Source organism: Cricetulus griseus, chromosome 7 (assembly GCF_003668045.3).
Source record: "Cricetulus griseus strain 17A/GY chromosome 7, alternate assembly CriGri-PICRH-1.0, whole genome shotgun sequence".
Lineage (NCBI taxonomy): Eukaryota > Metazoa > Chordata > Mammalia > Rodentia > Cricetidae > Cricetulus > Cricetulus griseus.
In genome coordinates, this window is record NC_048600.1 from 88,289,627 (window position 1) to 88,306,289 (window position 16,663).

The 16,663-nt window shown below is 56.5% G+C and overlaps 1 protein-coding gene across 1 annotated transcript; it reads left to right on the forward strand.

Annotated features, from left to right (window-relative positions):
* The first annotated feature begins 735 nt into the window (after positions 1–735).
* Positions 736–16,663, forward strand: Mnt (MAX network transcriptional repressor). Its single transcript, XM_027426775.2, has 6 exons — positions 736–1,623; positions 6,684–7,269; positions 7,735–7,776; positions 7,928–8,039; positions 13,011–13,203; positions 13,391–16,663. Exons 1-6 carry the CDS (start codon positions 1,551–1,553, stop codon positions 14,155–14,157), a joined length of 1,773 nt encoding a protein of 590 aa, XP_027282576.1. The 5' UTR covers positions 736–1,550; the 3' UTR covers positions 14,158–16,663.

A 16,663-nucleotide genomic window follows, 5' to 3' on the forward strand; every position in this document is an offset into this window, starting at 1 on the left:
TCTGCAAAGTGCAAGGATTTGGGCAAGCTGACTTCGAAGATCTTTCTGATGATACCCAGGGACGGTCCTAAGTCCTGGAGCCAGGATAAAGGCTAGCTGGCGAGCCTAGGAGAGAGCGCGGTTCTAGACCAAAGCAGCGACCCCGCCCCGCGCCCAGCGGGCAGCCCGGGTAACGCGCAGCTTCCGCCCTCCACGTTGTTGTTCCTGGTTTAGGCTACGCCTCCTTGGCCTGGGCTGTGGACGTTTTGCCTTTTGACCACTGCTGTCCCGGCACCACAACGAAGTGTGTCCTTTGGAATGGCACATTTTCAGTCTCCGCCCATAGCGGACACGAGTGGACAAAGAATTTAGGGAAAGAGAAGGAATACTTGGTTTTGAATGGGAGGGTGATGTAAGGCAGGGGATGGGCCTGAGCAGGACTGCGGAATTCCCCTGTCGGTGTCTCACCCTACCTTCACCCGGTGGCCCTACTCGCACCCGCTGAAACGACCCTGCAGACACTGGCCCTTTAAACAGAAGGCTGGCTGTGCGGGGTGTCCATGTGGAGCTGCTCCATGCCGTGTTGTCCTGCTCGCCCATTGGCGGACGGCCTGGTGATGTAGTCTAATAGGATGCGAACGCACTGCGGGGGGAGGAACGGAGGCAAAATCCGGAACAGGATCAGCGGTCCCGTCCCTCTGTCAGTACTGAAGCTGCTTGCTGCTGTCGGCTCCGCCCAGGGGCGGATCCCAGGGGAATTGCGACAGACAGGACGGCTGCGGGATTTAGGTCGTGTCTTCGTGGGGCGTGGAGATCTAAGGGTCAGGTCGTAGGTTTCCTTGACTTGTACTACCGCTGTCTCAGCTAACCGAAGCCTCGGATTTCCCGTCCTTTCTCCCAGCAAGACACATCTCGCTGTGGATGCCCCAAACACGCAACCCCCCATTCAACTTGTGGCTGCCCGCGGAGCAGGGAGGGGCAAGGCGGGAAAGCGGAAGCAGCACGGAAGCCCGGTTCCATCTTCTCTTCCCCCACCCAAGCCACGTGTGCGCGCGCGGTAGGCGGGGCTATCCATGGCGCGACCCCGCCCTCAGTGAGACGCCGCGGCCCTACGGGCGGGGGCTCCGGTCCGGGCTTTGGCTGCGGCCCCGGTGTAGTAGCGGGGGCGGCGGCCGGGGGCAGCGCGGCTCCTTCCCTTGTTGTGTGTGTCGGTGCCTCCTCGCCATCTTGTTGCAAAGCCCTTTCTTGTCGGCGGGACTCCCGGGGCTGCGGGGCGGGAGGCATCGGAAGGGAGGAAGAGGAAGAAGGAAGGAAGAAGGCAGTACCGCCTTTTTTTTATTTTTTGCATCAAAATTGTTTCAATTTGCAAATTCCTATTTTGCAAATATTTTGGGAGACATTGATTTTTCTTCCCGTGCTCCCCCGTTCTTTCCTGAGGAGTGCGCTGCGCCGCCCAGCCCTGTCGCCCCCCGGAGGTGATCCCTCCCTCCTGCCGGCCCGCCAGCCTGACCTGTGCTTGGCTCGCGGGCCGCAGCCTCAGCCCCGGCGCGCCCCCGGCTGCTCTCGGCGCGATGAGCATAGAGACGCTACTGGAGGCGGCCCGCTTCCTGGAATGGCAAGCGCAGCAACAACAGAGAGCACGTGGTGAGCGGCTCGGCTGGGCCCCTGGGGCATTGGGCAAAAGGGGAGGCCAGTGACCCCGATCCCCAAACCCACTGGAAATAGCAGGCAGGCCCCTCTACGGCGCGACCTAAAAAGCCGGGCAGAGCACGGGCTCCCCGCAAGATCTGCCGTCTCGGAGGAGTAATGCTAGCAGTGAAAATAATGAATTCATTAACATGCAAAGAGGGACCCAGCTTCTGCGGGTGCCACCCTAGCTGCTGGCAGCCCCGGCACACCTTCAGTGGGGGGCTCCTTAGGTGTGGGCGGGCGGCTCTCGGTACCATTGAGGATGTGTGAACCGGAGGATGGGGACAGGGATGTTGATGTGTGGGGGTGGCAGACCCGCGTGTGCGTGCGTGTGTGCACCAAGATGTGTGATGGGAGCCGGGGGAGAGCGGATGAACGGACGTGTACACGGGTGTTTGTACAGCACACGAGGGGGCGTGTGCGTAACTGGGTGGGGGTGGGGAATACTCTACGCGGAGCAGTTCTCTGGATTCCCTGTCCCTGGCAGGAGGGTGCGGGGAGCGCTCCCGGCAGATCTACGCGCTGCTTGGGGCGGAGGCGGCCTTTGCAGAATGAAATGACATCGCGTGTCTTATGATCTTGGCCAGCCCCGCCTGACCCCGCCTCCCAGAGCTGGGCTGGGTCGCATGTCTAGGTTTGGCTGAAAACTGCGCTGATTGGGTGCATGTGAGTGTCCCGCGGGTCGCTGGGGGCAGCCCCTGGGCCCCCCTGCTTTGCCCTGCTTTAGCCGGTGTGGAATGTGGCGTGTCTGCGCGTTTCAAACCCGCTCTTGGCTGGAATGTTGCGTGTGCCTGCGTCCCAAGCCCGTTGGTTACACCGAGTGGTGACGTAGACAGGTCCCGCCCCCGACCACGTGCACGGGGGACACTCCCGCTGGGGACTGCGCGGCCCGGCCCCTCCTCGCTGCCTCGCGCTTGCCCGGGGGCGGGGCCTGGGCGGGGCTGGCGGGGGGCCTTGAGTCGGGTTGGGCTCCGGCTCTGGTTGCTGGCCATCTCCTAGGGAGAGCCTTTGCCCTGGGTAGGAGGAGCTACGTTCACCTTGGCTCTTGCCGGGTCCTCCTGTTTTTGATTCTGTAGTGAGGGAAACCCTCAGAATCTCAGGGTGACATCTACAGCTAACATCTCCTCACTGACCCACTAACGGCGTACCTAGACCCTTCTGGCAACACCCCGGCCACATTGGAATAAGTCAGCGTGAAAGGGCAAACTTTGGCACGCCCTCAGAGAGGATAGGCGAGGGTTTTATGATCCTAACCCCCACCTCTTTTGGCGGTGGTCTCTAGTCTTCCTGTACTGCTGAAATAGAGAGTGAAGGAAAAGATCTCAGCTTTCCGGACGCTTGCAAGGGCCTGAAGTGATATGTGTGCGGTTCTCAGGGATTCCTGTCCGTCCGTGCCCCCCCCCCCTTCAGGCGGTAACGTTGTGGTGGAGAGAGTTTTTCGCCCTCCTTTCCTTTCTTTCTGCCTATTGTTGCTTCAATGATGAGTCATGCAGGAGGTAGTAGTGTGTGTTGTGTGTGCTCGCGCGCAAAGGCGCGCGCACGCCTGCAGCTGGTTCCGCGGTAGGGCGGGAGTAGTGGTAGCCGGCAAGGGGCGGAGGAGCTGCAGGTCCGAGGGCCTAGTCAGGCCGCCCAGCCTCTCAAGGTCAGGAGTCACTGGAGGCGTGTAAGACCCCAGTGCTTAGCTTTTGCAGAACAGATGGTCTGGGGTATCCACCCTCATGCCCCTCCTCTTTGTGTTTTGGGCCCAGAAGCAGGGTCAAGCAATGGACAGAGTTGGTGGTTAACCAGAATGACAAGTGTGTGGTTTCAGCGGCGGATGTGGGGAGGGGGAGAACTAAAGAGTTTGGAGAGAACGAGTCACCCGCTGCTACCATCAACACAGTGCAGTTCAAGAGTACCAATTATATCCCCATAGAGTCCCAGGCAGTCTGCTAGAGGTGAACAGGATTGACCCTACTGTTGCCTCTAGGGAACTCTTATTTCACATTAAACTTTCTAGGTGTATACAGAGAAAAGGGGAGAAGACCTCTACTGCCTGTGTTCACACCTGCTCAATTAAGCCCAGAGCTGCCCAGTAAGATGGTGGGAGGGGCTGGTGGAATTGGTTCTGCTTAAGAACTTAGGAAAAGCCCTCTTACGAAATTACACAGCCCTTCTCTTCCCCCAAGTATCAAGCTCTGGGGAGAAGCAGTTCAGTCTCCAGGTACCAGGTGCTCGATGTTGGATCATTGAGTCTTAGACTAGGAAGACCAATCTGCCCCAAGAACTCAAGTTCAGTGAAGGCCAGATTTGGTTCCCACAGGCTAAGAACAGCACCCCCCCCCCATACAGTACCATTTACAGCAGAACAGCAGTTTAGAAAGGAGGAGGCAGGCAGAAGGGAAGGCCAGCAGGTTGACACCAACCAGCCGACTAGAACTCATATTCTGAGGAATTTACTTCAGATAACCGACTCTGAGCAGGAATTCTATTATCCTTTCCATTTCCGTCTACAAGGTCAAGCCTGGCCTAGACCAGTTTGTTCACATGACAACCCTGAGGATGTGGTGCACTGTAAGCATGAGAGGAGAGAAAGGACAAGGTGGTACTGGTGCCCAGAGGCAGACTTAGCTGCTCTTTGCCAGCATTTGTGGGGGTGACTTGAAATGGTCCCCTACCTTGATTGGAGGGAGCTGGCTGTCCTGCTCAGGGCCTGCCTTAATGTGGCAAGCTCTGGTCGCACGTAGAAGGGGAGAAATCCTGTACACGAGACTACAGTAGCTTAGGAAGGTTGTAGGCAGCATGAATCTAGAGGGTCTTGCAAACTTCATTGGGGTCAGTGTCTGGGTGGAACCTGGAGAAGGTGTGAGAGGAGGATTCCAACTTTGGGCCAGAACATTCATTAAAATGGCCTAAACACGGACTGTCTGTACCGGAGGCCCCGGAACTATTGGTGTGCTTGGCCCTCCAGGGCACTGGTTAGGGTACCCTGTGAGTAGGAAATGAGGCAGAGCTAAGGGCAGGCTCGGGAAGCTCTGGTGGACTGGTGTGGTCATGGGGCAGCCTGTGCTGTCCTGTTAGAGCTGACAATGCTGGATGTGAGTGAGCCTCATTCATTGAGCCCTTCCTGGTCTCTGGGAAGCAAGTCTTTGTGGTAGCTCTGGAAGAGAAGGGAGTAAAAGTGTTTTCTGTCTCCCAGGAGAGTTTTAAAGCACAGGCTTTGCTACCAGTTCAGTACCTGGCCTTGGGCCCCTCTGACCATGGCTACTTAAACACTTGTCCCCAGGCCACTGAGATGGCTTAGCCATCAAGCACTGTCAGAGAAAGCCGTACTGAGTTCCATCCTAGGAACCTGTGGTGGGAGAAGAGAAACAGCCCCTGAGAGTGGTCCTCTGACCTATGAGTACACTAGCACAAAGTAGAGATTTAAAAACAATAAACTGGACCAGTCAAAGGAGCTGTTCTTAGGCCCTGAGTTGAAAGTCTGTGGGCCAGAGATGTTCCAGGCCCAGCCAGAGAAGGGCTCTGAAGTTGGAACTCCACAGGCTTCTTTGCCACTGTGGTTTGTGGCAAGCTGCAGTAACCTAAGTCAGTGCTGACAGGGAGACGCCTGGGTGAGCAAGGCCTCCTCATTGGAGCAGCCCTGCCCTCCCCTTCCTGAAGGGCAGGAGAAATGGGAAGAGGCCAACCGATGGCAGCCCTGAACTGTGGCTGCCGGGAAAGTTTATGATTCCTTCCAAACACTTCCTCCCTACTTCCTCCTCAGCTCCTTCCTTGCCTGGTGGGGCTGGAGGTGGGCCTGCTCCACTCAGTGTTCCATGCCAGAAGACCAGGGGGTCTTTGAGCTATGAAGACCTGAGGGGCTACCATGCCCCTCCTTCCTAGGGAGGATTTAGCCCCAGCCCCACATCACATGATCCTGTTTGGGGTGTATCCACCCTCTGTTGTCAACAGTTTTGAATGTCACAAGCAGAAGGGCTTGGGCTCCTTCCCTTACCTGGGAGATGGTGGCCCAGCCCTGTACAAAAGCCATAGCTAGGGAACCTAATTGGAGGCCTGAGAGAAGACTGGTTCCTGGATAGGGGGCCAATCCCATTTTCGACTAGCTCTTGAGTACGTCTCACTTTTCTGCTGGGCTTTCAGTAGAGAGGCTGAAGGACATGACCAAAAAGGTTGCCCAAGTCTAGTGGTCCTGCTCAACCTCTGCTGCCTTTACTTACCTGGCCTTCCCTTCTGCCTGTCTCCTTCTTTCTAAACTGTGCTGTTCTGTTGTAAATGGTACTTACTGTACTGTATAAGGGACATGGCCTGGACCGAGAGAAATGGCTCCTAACCTGTTGGGAGAAGGGACAATTGTGTTCATTGCTCTCTGAGGAAAGCTGGGGCCGTGGACTTCGCCTAGAAGTAAGATGTCCCAGGCCATTTTCTCATGAAGTAAAGGTGATGTGTTTGCCCTGGAAGCTGGGGCTTTTGTGAGGATAGATGGGGGTGTGGATGTCAGACTGGCTAGGTGTCAGACTGGCTCTGTAACTCAGCAAATCATCTTGTCTCTCTGCTCACTGTTTGTGAAACAGAGGTCCTGCCTGCTCTCTAACAGGGCGCTCAGTAAATTCCGTGGAAGGCAGGCTTCTCCGTTCTCCCGTGGTCTGGCCTATTGCCAGCTCAGACCTCATCCATCCCTGTGCACACCTGAGTCCTGTGTCCCTCTGGACACTGCCGTTGGTTACCTGTCTAGTTCGTGCAGCTCCAGGTTGCTGCCACATCCTACCCCCTCACTGCTGTTGCTCACCCTTCCCCTAACCCAGCCTCCTACCCTATTCCTTTTTTGTCCCACTCACTGTCCCAGGATGTGAGGTCCCCTGGGACAGGGACCAGGCTTGTGCTTTGTCTGTTCAGTGCTGCCTTGGCTGGACATGTTTGGCTGTGTCTGGTGTCTCAGGAAGAGCAGGATGTCACCGAGTCCTGACTGGGACAGGTTAAATAGGGGCCCAGGACCATGAGCTCTGCTAAGACCCCTGTGTGCTCTCTCTGCATAGAGGAGCAGGAGCGCCTTCGCCTGGAGAGGGAACGTGAGAGAGAGCAGGAGCAGAAGAGGGCAAGTAGCCTGGCCAGGTTGGCCCATGCCCTGCCTGTGGAGGAACCCCGCATCGAGGCTCCAGCACTACCCTTGTCACCACCGGCACCACCCCCAGCACCACCCCCACCCCTTGCCACCCCTACTCCACTGACCGTCATTCCTATTCCCGTGGTGACTAACTCCCCACAGTCTCTCCCACCGCCCCCACCTCTACCCCCAGCAGCCCAGCCTTTACCCCTGGCACCTCGTCAGCCAGCCCTGGTCAGCACCCCTGGACTCAGCATTAAGGAGCCAGTCCCCCTGCCCACCAGACCACAGGTGCCCACCCCCACTCCCCTGCTGCCTGATACGAAGACCACAGCTGCACCCACCGGCAGCCCCAAGCCTTTGCAGCCCCTCCCTACACCCATCCTGACCATTGCACCACACCCTGGAGTCCAGCCTCAGCTGGCTCCCCAGCAACCACCCCCACCCACGCTTGGGACCCTGAAGTTGGCACCAGCAGAAGAAGCCAAATCCAGTGAACAAAAGAAGAGGCCTGGGGGGTAAGTGGGCTGGTAGGATGGGAGACTAATTGTCCATCGTGGGCTGGGAGTGGAAGAGAAGGTACCCTTGCCAGTTAGCCCTTTGGGGAATGTCCCATGCCACTTAGTAGGCTAGTGCTTTATTATGAGAGGCAATTCTAATTGTGCTTAGCTTTCTGTAAGCAGTAACACTGGAGATTACAGCTGGCATTTCCAGGCTTTTGCAGAAAGTAGATTCTAGAACCCCTCTAGGATCCCTTCTTTGTTGGACCAGTGGTAGGATGGGGAGTTCCCGGGTTATAAGCATAGAGGTGCCCACCCCAAGGGGTGGATGGGCCCAACACAGAGCCAACATTTCCAATTTATAGAGAATGTTAGGGGCAAAAACCCCCTATGACACCTGGTCGTTGTTAGTATGGGTGGAGACGGTCCGGAAGGCCGGATATGGACCTTTCTCCCTGAGCCTCCTCTCTGTCTGGGTTTCAGGATCGGAACCAGAGAAGTCCACAACAAACTGGAGAAAAACAGGTGTGTGTGCACGCTTGGGAGTGTGACTCTGGGCCCCGCCCATCCCGGACTCACCCACCCTTGGTCCCCCTCCCCCTCAGGCTTCTGTTGTGTTTGTCCCTGCCTCCTGCTCCTGTGCACAGGCTGACCAGCTTTGGCCCCCTTTCCCCAGGAGAGCCCATCTGAAGGAATGTTTTGAGACCCTGAAGCGCAACATCCCCAACGTGGATGACAAGAAGACGTCGAATCTGAGCGTGCTGCGGACAGCGCTGCGGTACATCCAGGTATGTGGGAGGGAGGCAGATCTGGGCGATGCCGTGACGGCCACAGCGCCAGTTTTCTCCTGCTGCCGGCAGGCTCCCCCGCCCGCCTCCACGCGGGCGCTAAGCACATGGCCTGGCTGACGTCACCGGGGCTCCCAGCCCGGGAGGGGCGGGCAGGAGGGCGCCTGCGCGAGAGGGCGGCGGCGGAGGCAGTGCACTTTTCGGTCTTCCCCTCCCCCACGCCCCGCGTCTGCTCAGCCCGCGGGTAACAAGGGCACGAAGCGGGCCCAGCACCTCCCTACCTGCTGTACCCGGGCGAGACCCGGAAGGACGGTCACAAGTGGGGGGAAATGGGTCGGGAGGGACGTGGTGTCTGTGTTCACCTGGCAGCGCACAGGATTACGGTCGGGGTGGGGCACTGAGGCAGCTGGGGTGATGGAGCCTTAACTATTTCCTTCCCGCGAGGGTGGGAAGGGGCCCCTGCTGACGGTGTCTCCTCTCCCCGCGGGCACTGGCGGCCCTCTGCAGCAATGCGAAGTTGTCGCCCTGGAAACCGCGTAGGGTTCCGCGTGCCCGGGAGGCGGTGGGGGGATGGGAGCGGCCAGGCTGGGCGGCGCGGGAGACCAAACCGTTGGGGACTGGGAGGGACGTAGCGCTCCCAGCGACGCGCGCGCGCGCGCGCTTGCTCGCGCGGGCGGGCGGGCGGGAGCAGGGCGAGCATCGGGGTTTCCGTCCACCCACCCGTGATGCTCGCGGGAGCGAGGCTGCATCACAGCTTCCGTGGGAGGGGTGCCCGTGCTCCACCAGGGCTTCTGTAGCTGGGTCACAACCGGGAGGTGACGGAACCTGGTGCTTGAGGCCCCAGGCCGCTCCTCCGAGCCGCCAGCCGATGCGCGCGCCTTTCCTCCCGCCTCCCAGAGCTTCCCGGCAGCTGGGGGCGGGGCCGTCCGTCCGCGGTGACGCAGCGGACAGGTCCGCGTGGGTGCGCGCGTGCCCCGGAGGGGCGGGGCCTCGCTTGCGGGCCCCTGCCCGGCGGAGGCAGAGCAATGTCCTGTAGCTTATTTCCGTGATAATCTTACTGACTTCAGGTTTGGGCGTAAATCGGTTGTCTTTACCAAATCAGTCTCTTAGCACAACTCTGTCATTATGCGGTGACATTTTCTTTTGAGTATCAGTTTCCTCATTTGGTGATGCTAAGAAAAAAATAGTACCATAGAGATGGTAGAAGAATTGACATTTACGCAAAAATCTTGCGGTCTCTAAACATTAATAGGAATTGTGACAGCGAAGTAGGAGCTGGAGCAAGGCAAGTGCCTTTTTATAGATGTGTGCTTCGGGAAACGGAGCTTTGCATAATGTGTGGATTTGAAAATATCTCAGCTGCGGTAGAAGCAGCCCAAGGAAGCTCCCTAGGATCAGGCCTAAACCGACAAGGAAGTGGGAGGGGCTCCAGGCTGTCCATGAGAATGCTTGCTTGGTGCTGGTAACAGAAACAGAAGTCACAAGATTCTGGAAACCGGGCAGGGTGGTGGGTGGTGCACTTGAGAGGCAGAGCTGGACCGATTGTTGTGAGTTCCAGGCCAGTTTGGTCTAGAAAATGAGTTCCAGGACAGCCAGAGCTGTTACATGGAGAGACCCTGTCTCAGAAAACAAAAACAAAAAAGGCCCCCCAAACCAAAAGAATTCTGGAAACCCTGTGTGGCACCTTTCATTTATTTCATCAAATGTTTTTGGTCATGGGTTTGCTTCTGAAAACCAGAGACCAAAGAAAAAGGGGTAGGTTATGTCCTGGTAGATTGGGCCCTGCAGCGGATCCAATGACTGCCTTGAGGGGTAGTAGGATCTTTTTGGGACATTAGGAAAGTATTGGTGGCAAAAGGACATTTGCAGAGGCCTGCAGGATAGATATGTCTGGGTGAACAAGGCAACGTGGAGGACAGAGTGGTTGTTCCTTCAGCAGGAGGGAGACATAAAAAGATGATAGAGGGGTGACTTGTCTTGCAGAGAGGCAACAGGCACTAGGAGAGAGTTGAAAGTTGGTTCTGGAGAGAGCAGTGAGGCCTTCCAGACTTAGGGCTTTGGTAGTGTGTCCAGAAGAGAAAGGCTGTAGGAAGAAGGCCTGTCCTGTTGCTGCCTGCCTTTAATCTCAGGACTGGAGGGAGAGGCAGGTGGATCTGAGTTCCAGACCAGCTGGGTTTGTGTAGTAAAACCTAGTCTTGTCTAAGGGCAGGGGGTGTTACAGGAGGGTGTCGGTCCCAGGTGGTGGCCAAAGTTGCTTGAAGGACTTGAAAGCCACAGTGAAGTGGGCAGAGACGAGAATGAACATGTACCCAGATGGACACCTGACGTAGGATGGGTGTAAAGCAAAGTCGTGTAGACAGGGGACTCCAGCTCAGAAGAGAACTTGTCTAGCATTACTGTAGCTTTGACCTTAATTGCTAGCACCACAAAGCAAAATGAAGCAGTGTGGACTAACCTTTGACTCTGGGGGAGCTCTACAGGGGTCTCTAGCTCTACAGGGCTGAACTGTGTGGAAGGGAGTGTGTTTTGGCCCCTGACGCTTTATCTCCCTGACCCAAAATATAGCCTCCCTGCAAGCAGTGGATAGAGGTGAGGATGGCACTTCCAGCCAACAACCCCAAGGTTCAAGTGAGGACTGAGTCACCAAGGGCCCATGGTTGATGTGGCCTCCTCTGATGTCATATGCAGCCCTCAGGGACAGAGCCAGGTGAGAGGACACACAGGTGCCACGTGTGTTTGTGTGTTAGGGTAAAGACAAGGGCCTTCCTACTGTTTTCTAGCAGAAGTCTGAGGAGAAGCAGGTTAAATTGAAGTCGGGGTGGTAGAGGGGTACTGTGGTATGAAATTAATGGCACGTATGTCAAGGCCAGCATGGCATGGCTCTGGGCCCTGTGTTGTAGGCACCGATAGTTTGAAGGTTGGTGCCACTGGAGGAGTGTGGGGAAGTGGGGTCTAGTGGTAAGGGGGTTGAAGGCGTCGCTGTACCCCATCAGAAGCTGCCGAGCTGCTGCTGGGTCACAGAAATGGGAGGGGTGGGTCTGCTGGATTCCCTTTGACAAAGGAGAGATATGGGGTGGAGGCTGACATCCCGATAGGAGAGTGGCAGGTTTACAGATCCTTTGCGGCCAGAGTAAGCATACTCCTGGCCACTGATACTGTCAAGGCTAGAAGCTGATTGTAGAGCAGCCCTCATAATCCCTCACAGACTGGACAGGGACCATGTGTGGTGAGACAGTTATCACGTGGTCCAGTGAGCCAGGGCTAATGAAGACCCATCTGACAGACTCCCATTTAGTGCTGATGCACAGTAGGAGCCCTGGGAAAGACTGAGGCAGGAGGGTATGCTGACAAGGCCTTGGGCTGGGAAGGATAGTGGAGGAGATTGTGGTCTAGGAGAAGACAGACCAGGGGCAGGCTGATGAAGTGTGCCACCGGGTAAAGGAGCTAAGCATGTCAGCTAGGGCCTACATTGTAGAAGTTGAGAAAAAGCCTTATAAGTTGTTGTCTGACTTGCACTTTCACTGTAGCAGTGTGTCCTCTTCCTCTGCAAGTAAGTATCACTGAGAAAGAGACAGACAGACAGGACCCCCCTGGGGGTGGTGGATAAGGCAGGTGGATTGTGTGAACAGCAAGGTAGACAGGGTTCAGAGACAAGCTAATGTGTGGAGTGTCCATGGTCACTGTATCTGGAAGTGACCCCATGTTTTACTTAGATGTCTAGAAGCAGGTTGAGAACTGGACTCTGGAGTCTGCAAGGGTAGGAGTGTCTGCCTTGACTGGATAGTCATGGCAGGGTTGGCATACTTGGGTTGGGGGACAGAAGAGGTGAGCTAAAGTGTCGGGGTCTGGAGGTCACGGAGGCGCTTTACTTTTGAAGGCAGCTGAAAACGAGCATGAGCTGGCCTTTTGGAGCTGCTCCTAAGCGTGTGCAAACAAAGCGTAGTGAGGCTTCAGACTGGGGCAGGGCCGAGTATAGAAGAGGCACTGTGACTAAGGAAGACCTTCCTGTGTTCTGAGGGAAGCCGGGCTATCTGGGCTGAGGAAGGGCTGGCTGGTTTGGACTGTGTGGTGAAAAGTCCCTAGGGGTGTGCAGTCAGACGTGGGGTGCTGTGGAGCTCCCCAAGATCCTTTGTTGTTGGCAGGTGGGGCATGCCACAGGTTTTTCAGGTTCAATGTCCCCCCGAGGTCTGGAGAGTTGTAGGCAGAGTCCTGAGTGGGGAGCGATGTGTGAATTGCAAGTTGGAGAGAGAGGAGAGGAAGCATGGATGGCTAAGGTGCGGCTGAGGGAGGAACAGAGCCAGTGTTGCTGCCAAGCAGATAGAAGCCTGTGATAGACACGGTGCTGTCAGAGTCTAGCAAGAAGCCTTCTGGGGACAAAGGTAGCATGGACACACAGGAATGGTATAGAGGTAGTGTAGCTCCTTTGTGGGGGGGTACCAAGGAGAGTCACTATAGCTTCAGTGAGTGAACATAGTAAGATAAGTAGTGGCAGACGCTGTGAGGGAGGGAGGGAGATGGGATGAGAGACTAAGTCCCTCAAGACCAGGTCAGGGTGGTGTGGAGAAGGGCCTGCAGCCTTGGATCTGTGCTTAGGGGCCCACGGTGGCTCAGGTGCTGGTCCTTTTGGGCAGAGGGATGGACTAGGAGGCAGGTGTGGCCTCTCAGCTGCTCTGGTCACTGCAGATTGTCCAGAGCAGTGGTTCTCAATCTGTGGGTTATGACCCCTTGGGGGGGGGATCACCTATCAACTATTTATATTATTTACTGTTATTATTTGTAACAGTAGCAAAGTAGAGGTTATAAAGTAGCAAGAAAAATAATCTTATGGTTGGGAGTCACCACAACATTTGGAACTGTATTAAAGGGTCAAAGCGTTAGGAGGGTTAAGACCCACTGGTTCAGAGGTTTTGAGGGCCATAGTGCCTGTGGCTGCTGCTAAGGGCACCCTGCTGTCCCTTGCCCTGTCCCCAGTCCCTGAAGAGGAAGGAGAAAGAGTATGAACATGAGATGGAGCGGTTGGCACGGGAGAAGATTGCCACGCAGCAGCGCCTGGCAGAGCTCAAGCACGAGCTGAGCCAGTGGATGGATGTGCTGGAGATTGACCGTGTGCTCAGGCAGACGGGCCAGCCCGAGGATGACCAGGCCTCCACCTCCACAGCCTCTGGTGAGCCTCGGCCCTTTTGCTGGTCCTATCTCCCTCAGATACTGTCCTTAGCTTCTCTGAGGCTTTTCCCTGCTAGAAAAGAGGCCTCTGCCCCAGCTCCATCACGCTGACCTCCAAGGACACCTGTGCCTCCAGCCACTTGTTCCCCAAGCTCTTCTGACCTGCTCCCTGCCCTGTTCCCCGACAGAGGGCGAGGACAACGTAGACGAGGACATGGAGGAAGACCGGGCAGGCCTGGGCCCACCTGAGCTGAGCCATCGTCCGCAGCCGGAGCTGTTGAAATCCACCCTGCCGTCCCCCAGCGCCACCTCTGCGCCTCTGCCCGCCCACCCGCACCCTCATCCCCACCCAGTGGCCCTGTCCCCCGCCCACCTCCCTGTGCAGCAGCCGCCACCGCAGCAAAAAACCCCTCTGCCGGCCCCTCCTCCCCCACCAGCCACTCCAACCCAGACGCTAGTGCCGGCTCCAGCCCATCTCGTGGCCACTGCTGGGGGTGGCTCCACAGTTATCGCCCATACAGCCACCACCCATGCCTCAGTCATCCAGACTGTGAACCATGTCCTGCAGGGGCCGGGGGGCAAGCACATCGCCCACATCGCGCCCTCCGCCCCCAGCCCTGCTGTGCAGCTGGCACCTGCCACACCCCCCATTGGCCACATCACAGTGCACCCTGCCACCCTCAACCATGTGGCCCACCTCGGCTCCCAGCTGCCCTTGTACCCACAGCCTGTGGCAGTGAGCCAGCCTGTGGCAGTGAGCCACATCGCTCACACCCTTTCGCACCAGCAAGTGAATGGCACAGCCGGGCTGGGGCCTCCAACCACTGTCATGGCAAAGCCGGCTGTGGGGGCCCAGGTGGTGCACCACCCCCAGCTGGTGGGCCAAACAGTGCTCAACCCTGTGACTATGGTCACCATGCCCTCCTTTCCTGTCAGCACACTCAAGCTGGCTTGAGGATGAGGCCACTTAGGCCCCCAGTGGGGGCAGGGAAGAGGGATCTGACTGCCCCTCTCCCACCCACCAGCTCCACACATTCCAGCCAGGCCCGCCCCACCCACACCACCCCCAGGCCTCCTAGGGGAAGGGGGTGCAGAGACTCTGAGCCAGGGGAGGGGCCCTCCAGGGAGTTGGGTGCAGGAAGGAAGTTGTCCGGCTGCACTAGGACTTGGTAGACATGAGGACGCTTTGGTGGACATGCTTGCCTGCCCAGCCTGGTGCCACTCCTGCCTCCTTACCTTGTCCACCCCCTGACGTCTACGGCGCTGTAGCTGTTCTCTGGCTTCTCCTTCCCCAGCCTGCCTTCCTGTGCTGTTGCTGCTATTGCTCTGTCTGGTGAGGTGGCCGAGCTTCCTGGCCTCCCCTCCCCAGCCTCAGAGTCCTCTGGGACTTCTGTAGAGGAACCAGAGCCCCAGAAAAATGAGGAATGGGTGGTGAGGGGCCCAGCTTTGAGTACAGGTGACAGATCCTAAGAACTGGAGTCGGGCTAGGACAGGTAAATGCCTGGGCCTGGCTCTCTGATCCACCTGTAGTCACTGTGATTGGTTACAGTAGAAACTGTTTAAATGAGTCTCAATCAACAATAAATAAAATGCAGGCTGTTGCCAAGTTTCCCACACCTGCCCCTGGGCTTCTGACCTCTGAAGAGTAGGCTGAGCTTAGGACTGGAGAGGTGAGGCCAGCAGTCCTGCCTCCTACCCACAAGGCCTGGGAGGAACTCCAACCTTGGGCATGATGCTCACTGTCCTGGTTCCTTGCTCTGTCCAGTGCTTCTCCAGGCCTCTGGGTTTAGGTACTGCCTTCAGCTTGGAAAGCACGGACCAGCAGCAGCTCTAGGAGTTAAGCCCCATTGCTGAGGGAGGTATCAATGAGCTGAAACCCTGGGGCTCTTCCCATCTCCCTCTTTCAGTGGCAATTCTGAGGCCCCTTCCTGGTGGGTGCTGCACTGTCCACTGGAAAGGGCCCTTGTTGGGCTAAGACAAGGCTCATCAGGACTGGGAAGAGAGGGTCCTGTGCTTAGGGATGCTGTGTCTCCTGCCTCTGCTTTTGCAGACTGCTTTGGCTTCTCTTTTTAAGTGGATATTTATTACAAGTGGCCTTGTGTCAGACACTCAGTTACACGTGTGCACATTCAGCTCCCCACTGGACACTCACCAATGGCCTTTCAGTGTGGAGCAGGAAGCAAGTGTCCCTAGGTGTGAAGTTTGCACTGAGGCAAGTCTGAGGGGCTAGAAGGAAGGCTCAGGGTCCTTCAGATGACATGAGCAGGGCATTGATGCCAGTGAAGGTCTTGAATCATTCTTCTCCCTTGAAATGACTCCTCAGATGCTTCAGAACTCACAGGTCCTTCTGGCCCCAAAAGCCTCCCAGGGCACTTTTGTTATTTGTCTCCTAGGCTGGGGAATGGTGGCTAGGACCAGGTCTCTACCCCAGCATAAAAATCCCAGCCCTCAAATTGGCTGCCGTCCTGTGGCTGCCGTCACCCTCTACCCACACCTGAACTTTGTGGGCCACCTCCACTCTCTGCTTTGTGTTGTGACGAAGAGCAGAGTATGGTATTGGCACAGTCAGACCACTTGATGAACTTGCCCCCACCTCTTTTGCCCCTCTCTGTCTTGAGGCCAGTTCTAGAGTTCACACCATCGTGTTGGCTTGCAGGCCTGCACAGATACCTCATCATCCACCCCTCCCCCCACCCCCGCCAGGGGTTCCTCCAGATCTAGTGCCGCCGAATGACAATGTCCAGATTGGTGATGATGGGTGTTGTTGCTGTTTTTGTTGTTTGTGACTGCTGTGTGCCCGAATGGGCAGCCACCTCCCAGCCCTCTCTTGGGCGTCTCCCCTTTGAGAGCTGTTAGGACCACATCAGTCCTCACCTTGTGGGACCGCCTGGCCCTTCCCTTCCTATCCCTTCCAGCCTGGGACACACACACACACATACACACACACCTTACCTCTCATGCGTGTTTTACCTGTGCTGTTTTGAGTGGCTCACTGCCTGGGATCTTTACCTCGGGGAGGAAAAGGGAGGAAGAGTGGTTCCCTGGGGGCCAAAGAAGGGCAGAGAATGCCTGGAGGGGAGTTGGGTCACCATAGCCTCTCTCTAGGAACAGCTGCTTCTCCCCCCAATCCCAGGGTCCCACTCTCAATCCCCAAAGAGGTGGCCCTTGTTTACAGTGAGGACTCGGTCACTGTGTCTCTGTTTCCTGAAATATGAATTGTAGCGACCCCAGACTGTAGAGATTTTTATGTGTTTGGGTACATCTGCTGTGTGGGAAAAAAAAAAAAAGAAAAAACTACAAAAACCCTAATTTTGTACATATTGTATTTTTACTATTGAACTGTATTCTAGTGGCTGTTCATGCTCCGAGACTTTAGGTATTGAGACATGAATACTACCCATGTAATAAGCACTTGCCTGGAATAAAATATAAAATGGAAATAAATCTGCACTGAAATCTGA

Excerpts from the sequence above, each read along its gene's own strand:
- Mnt (XM_027426775.2), top strand. The coding sequence starts at position 1,551 with ATGAGCATAGAGACGCTACTGGAGGCGGCCCGCTTCCTGGAATGGCAA. Across the intron at positions 7,270-7,734 it reads CAAAAGAAGAGGCCTGGGGG|GATCGGAACCAGAGAAGTCC; the intron begins GTAAGTGGGCTG and ends TCTGGGTTTCAG. Across the intron at positions 8,040-13,010 it reads CAGCGCTGCGGTACATCCAG|TCCCTGAAGAGGAAGGAGAA; the intron begins GTATGTGGGAGG and ends CCCTGTCCCCAG.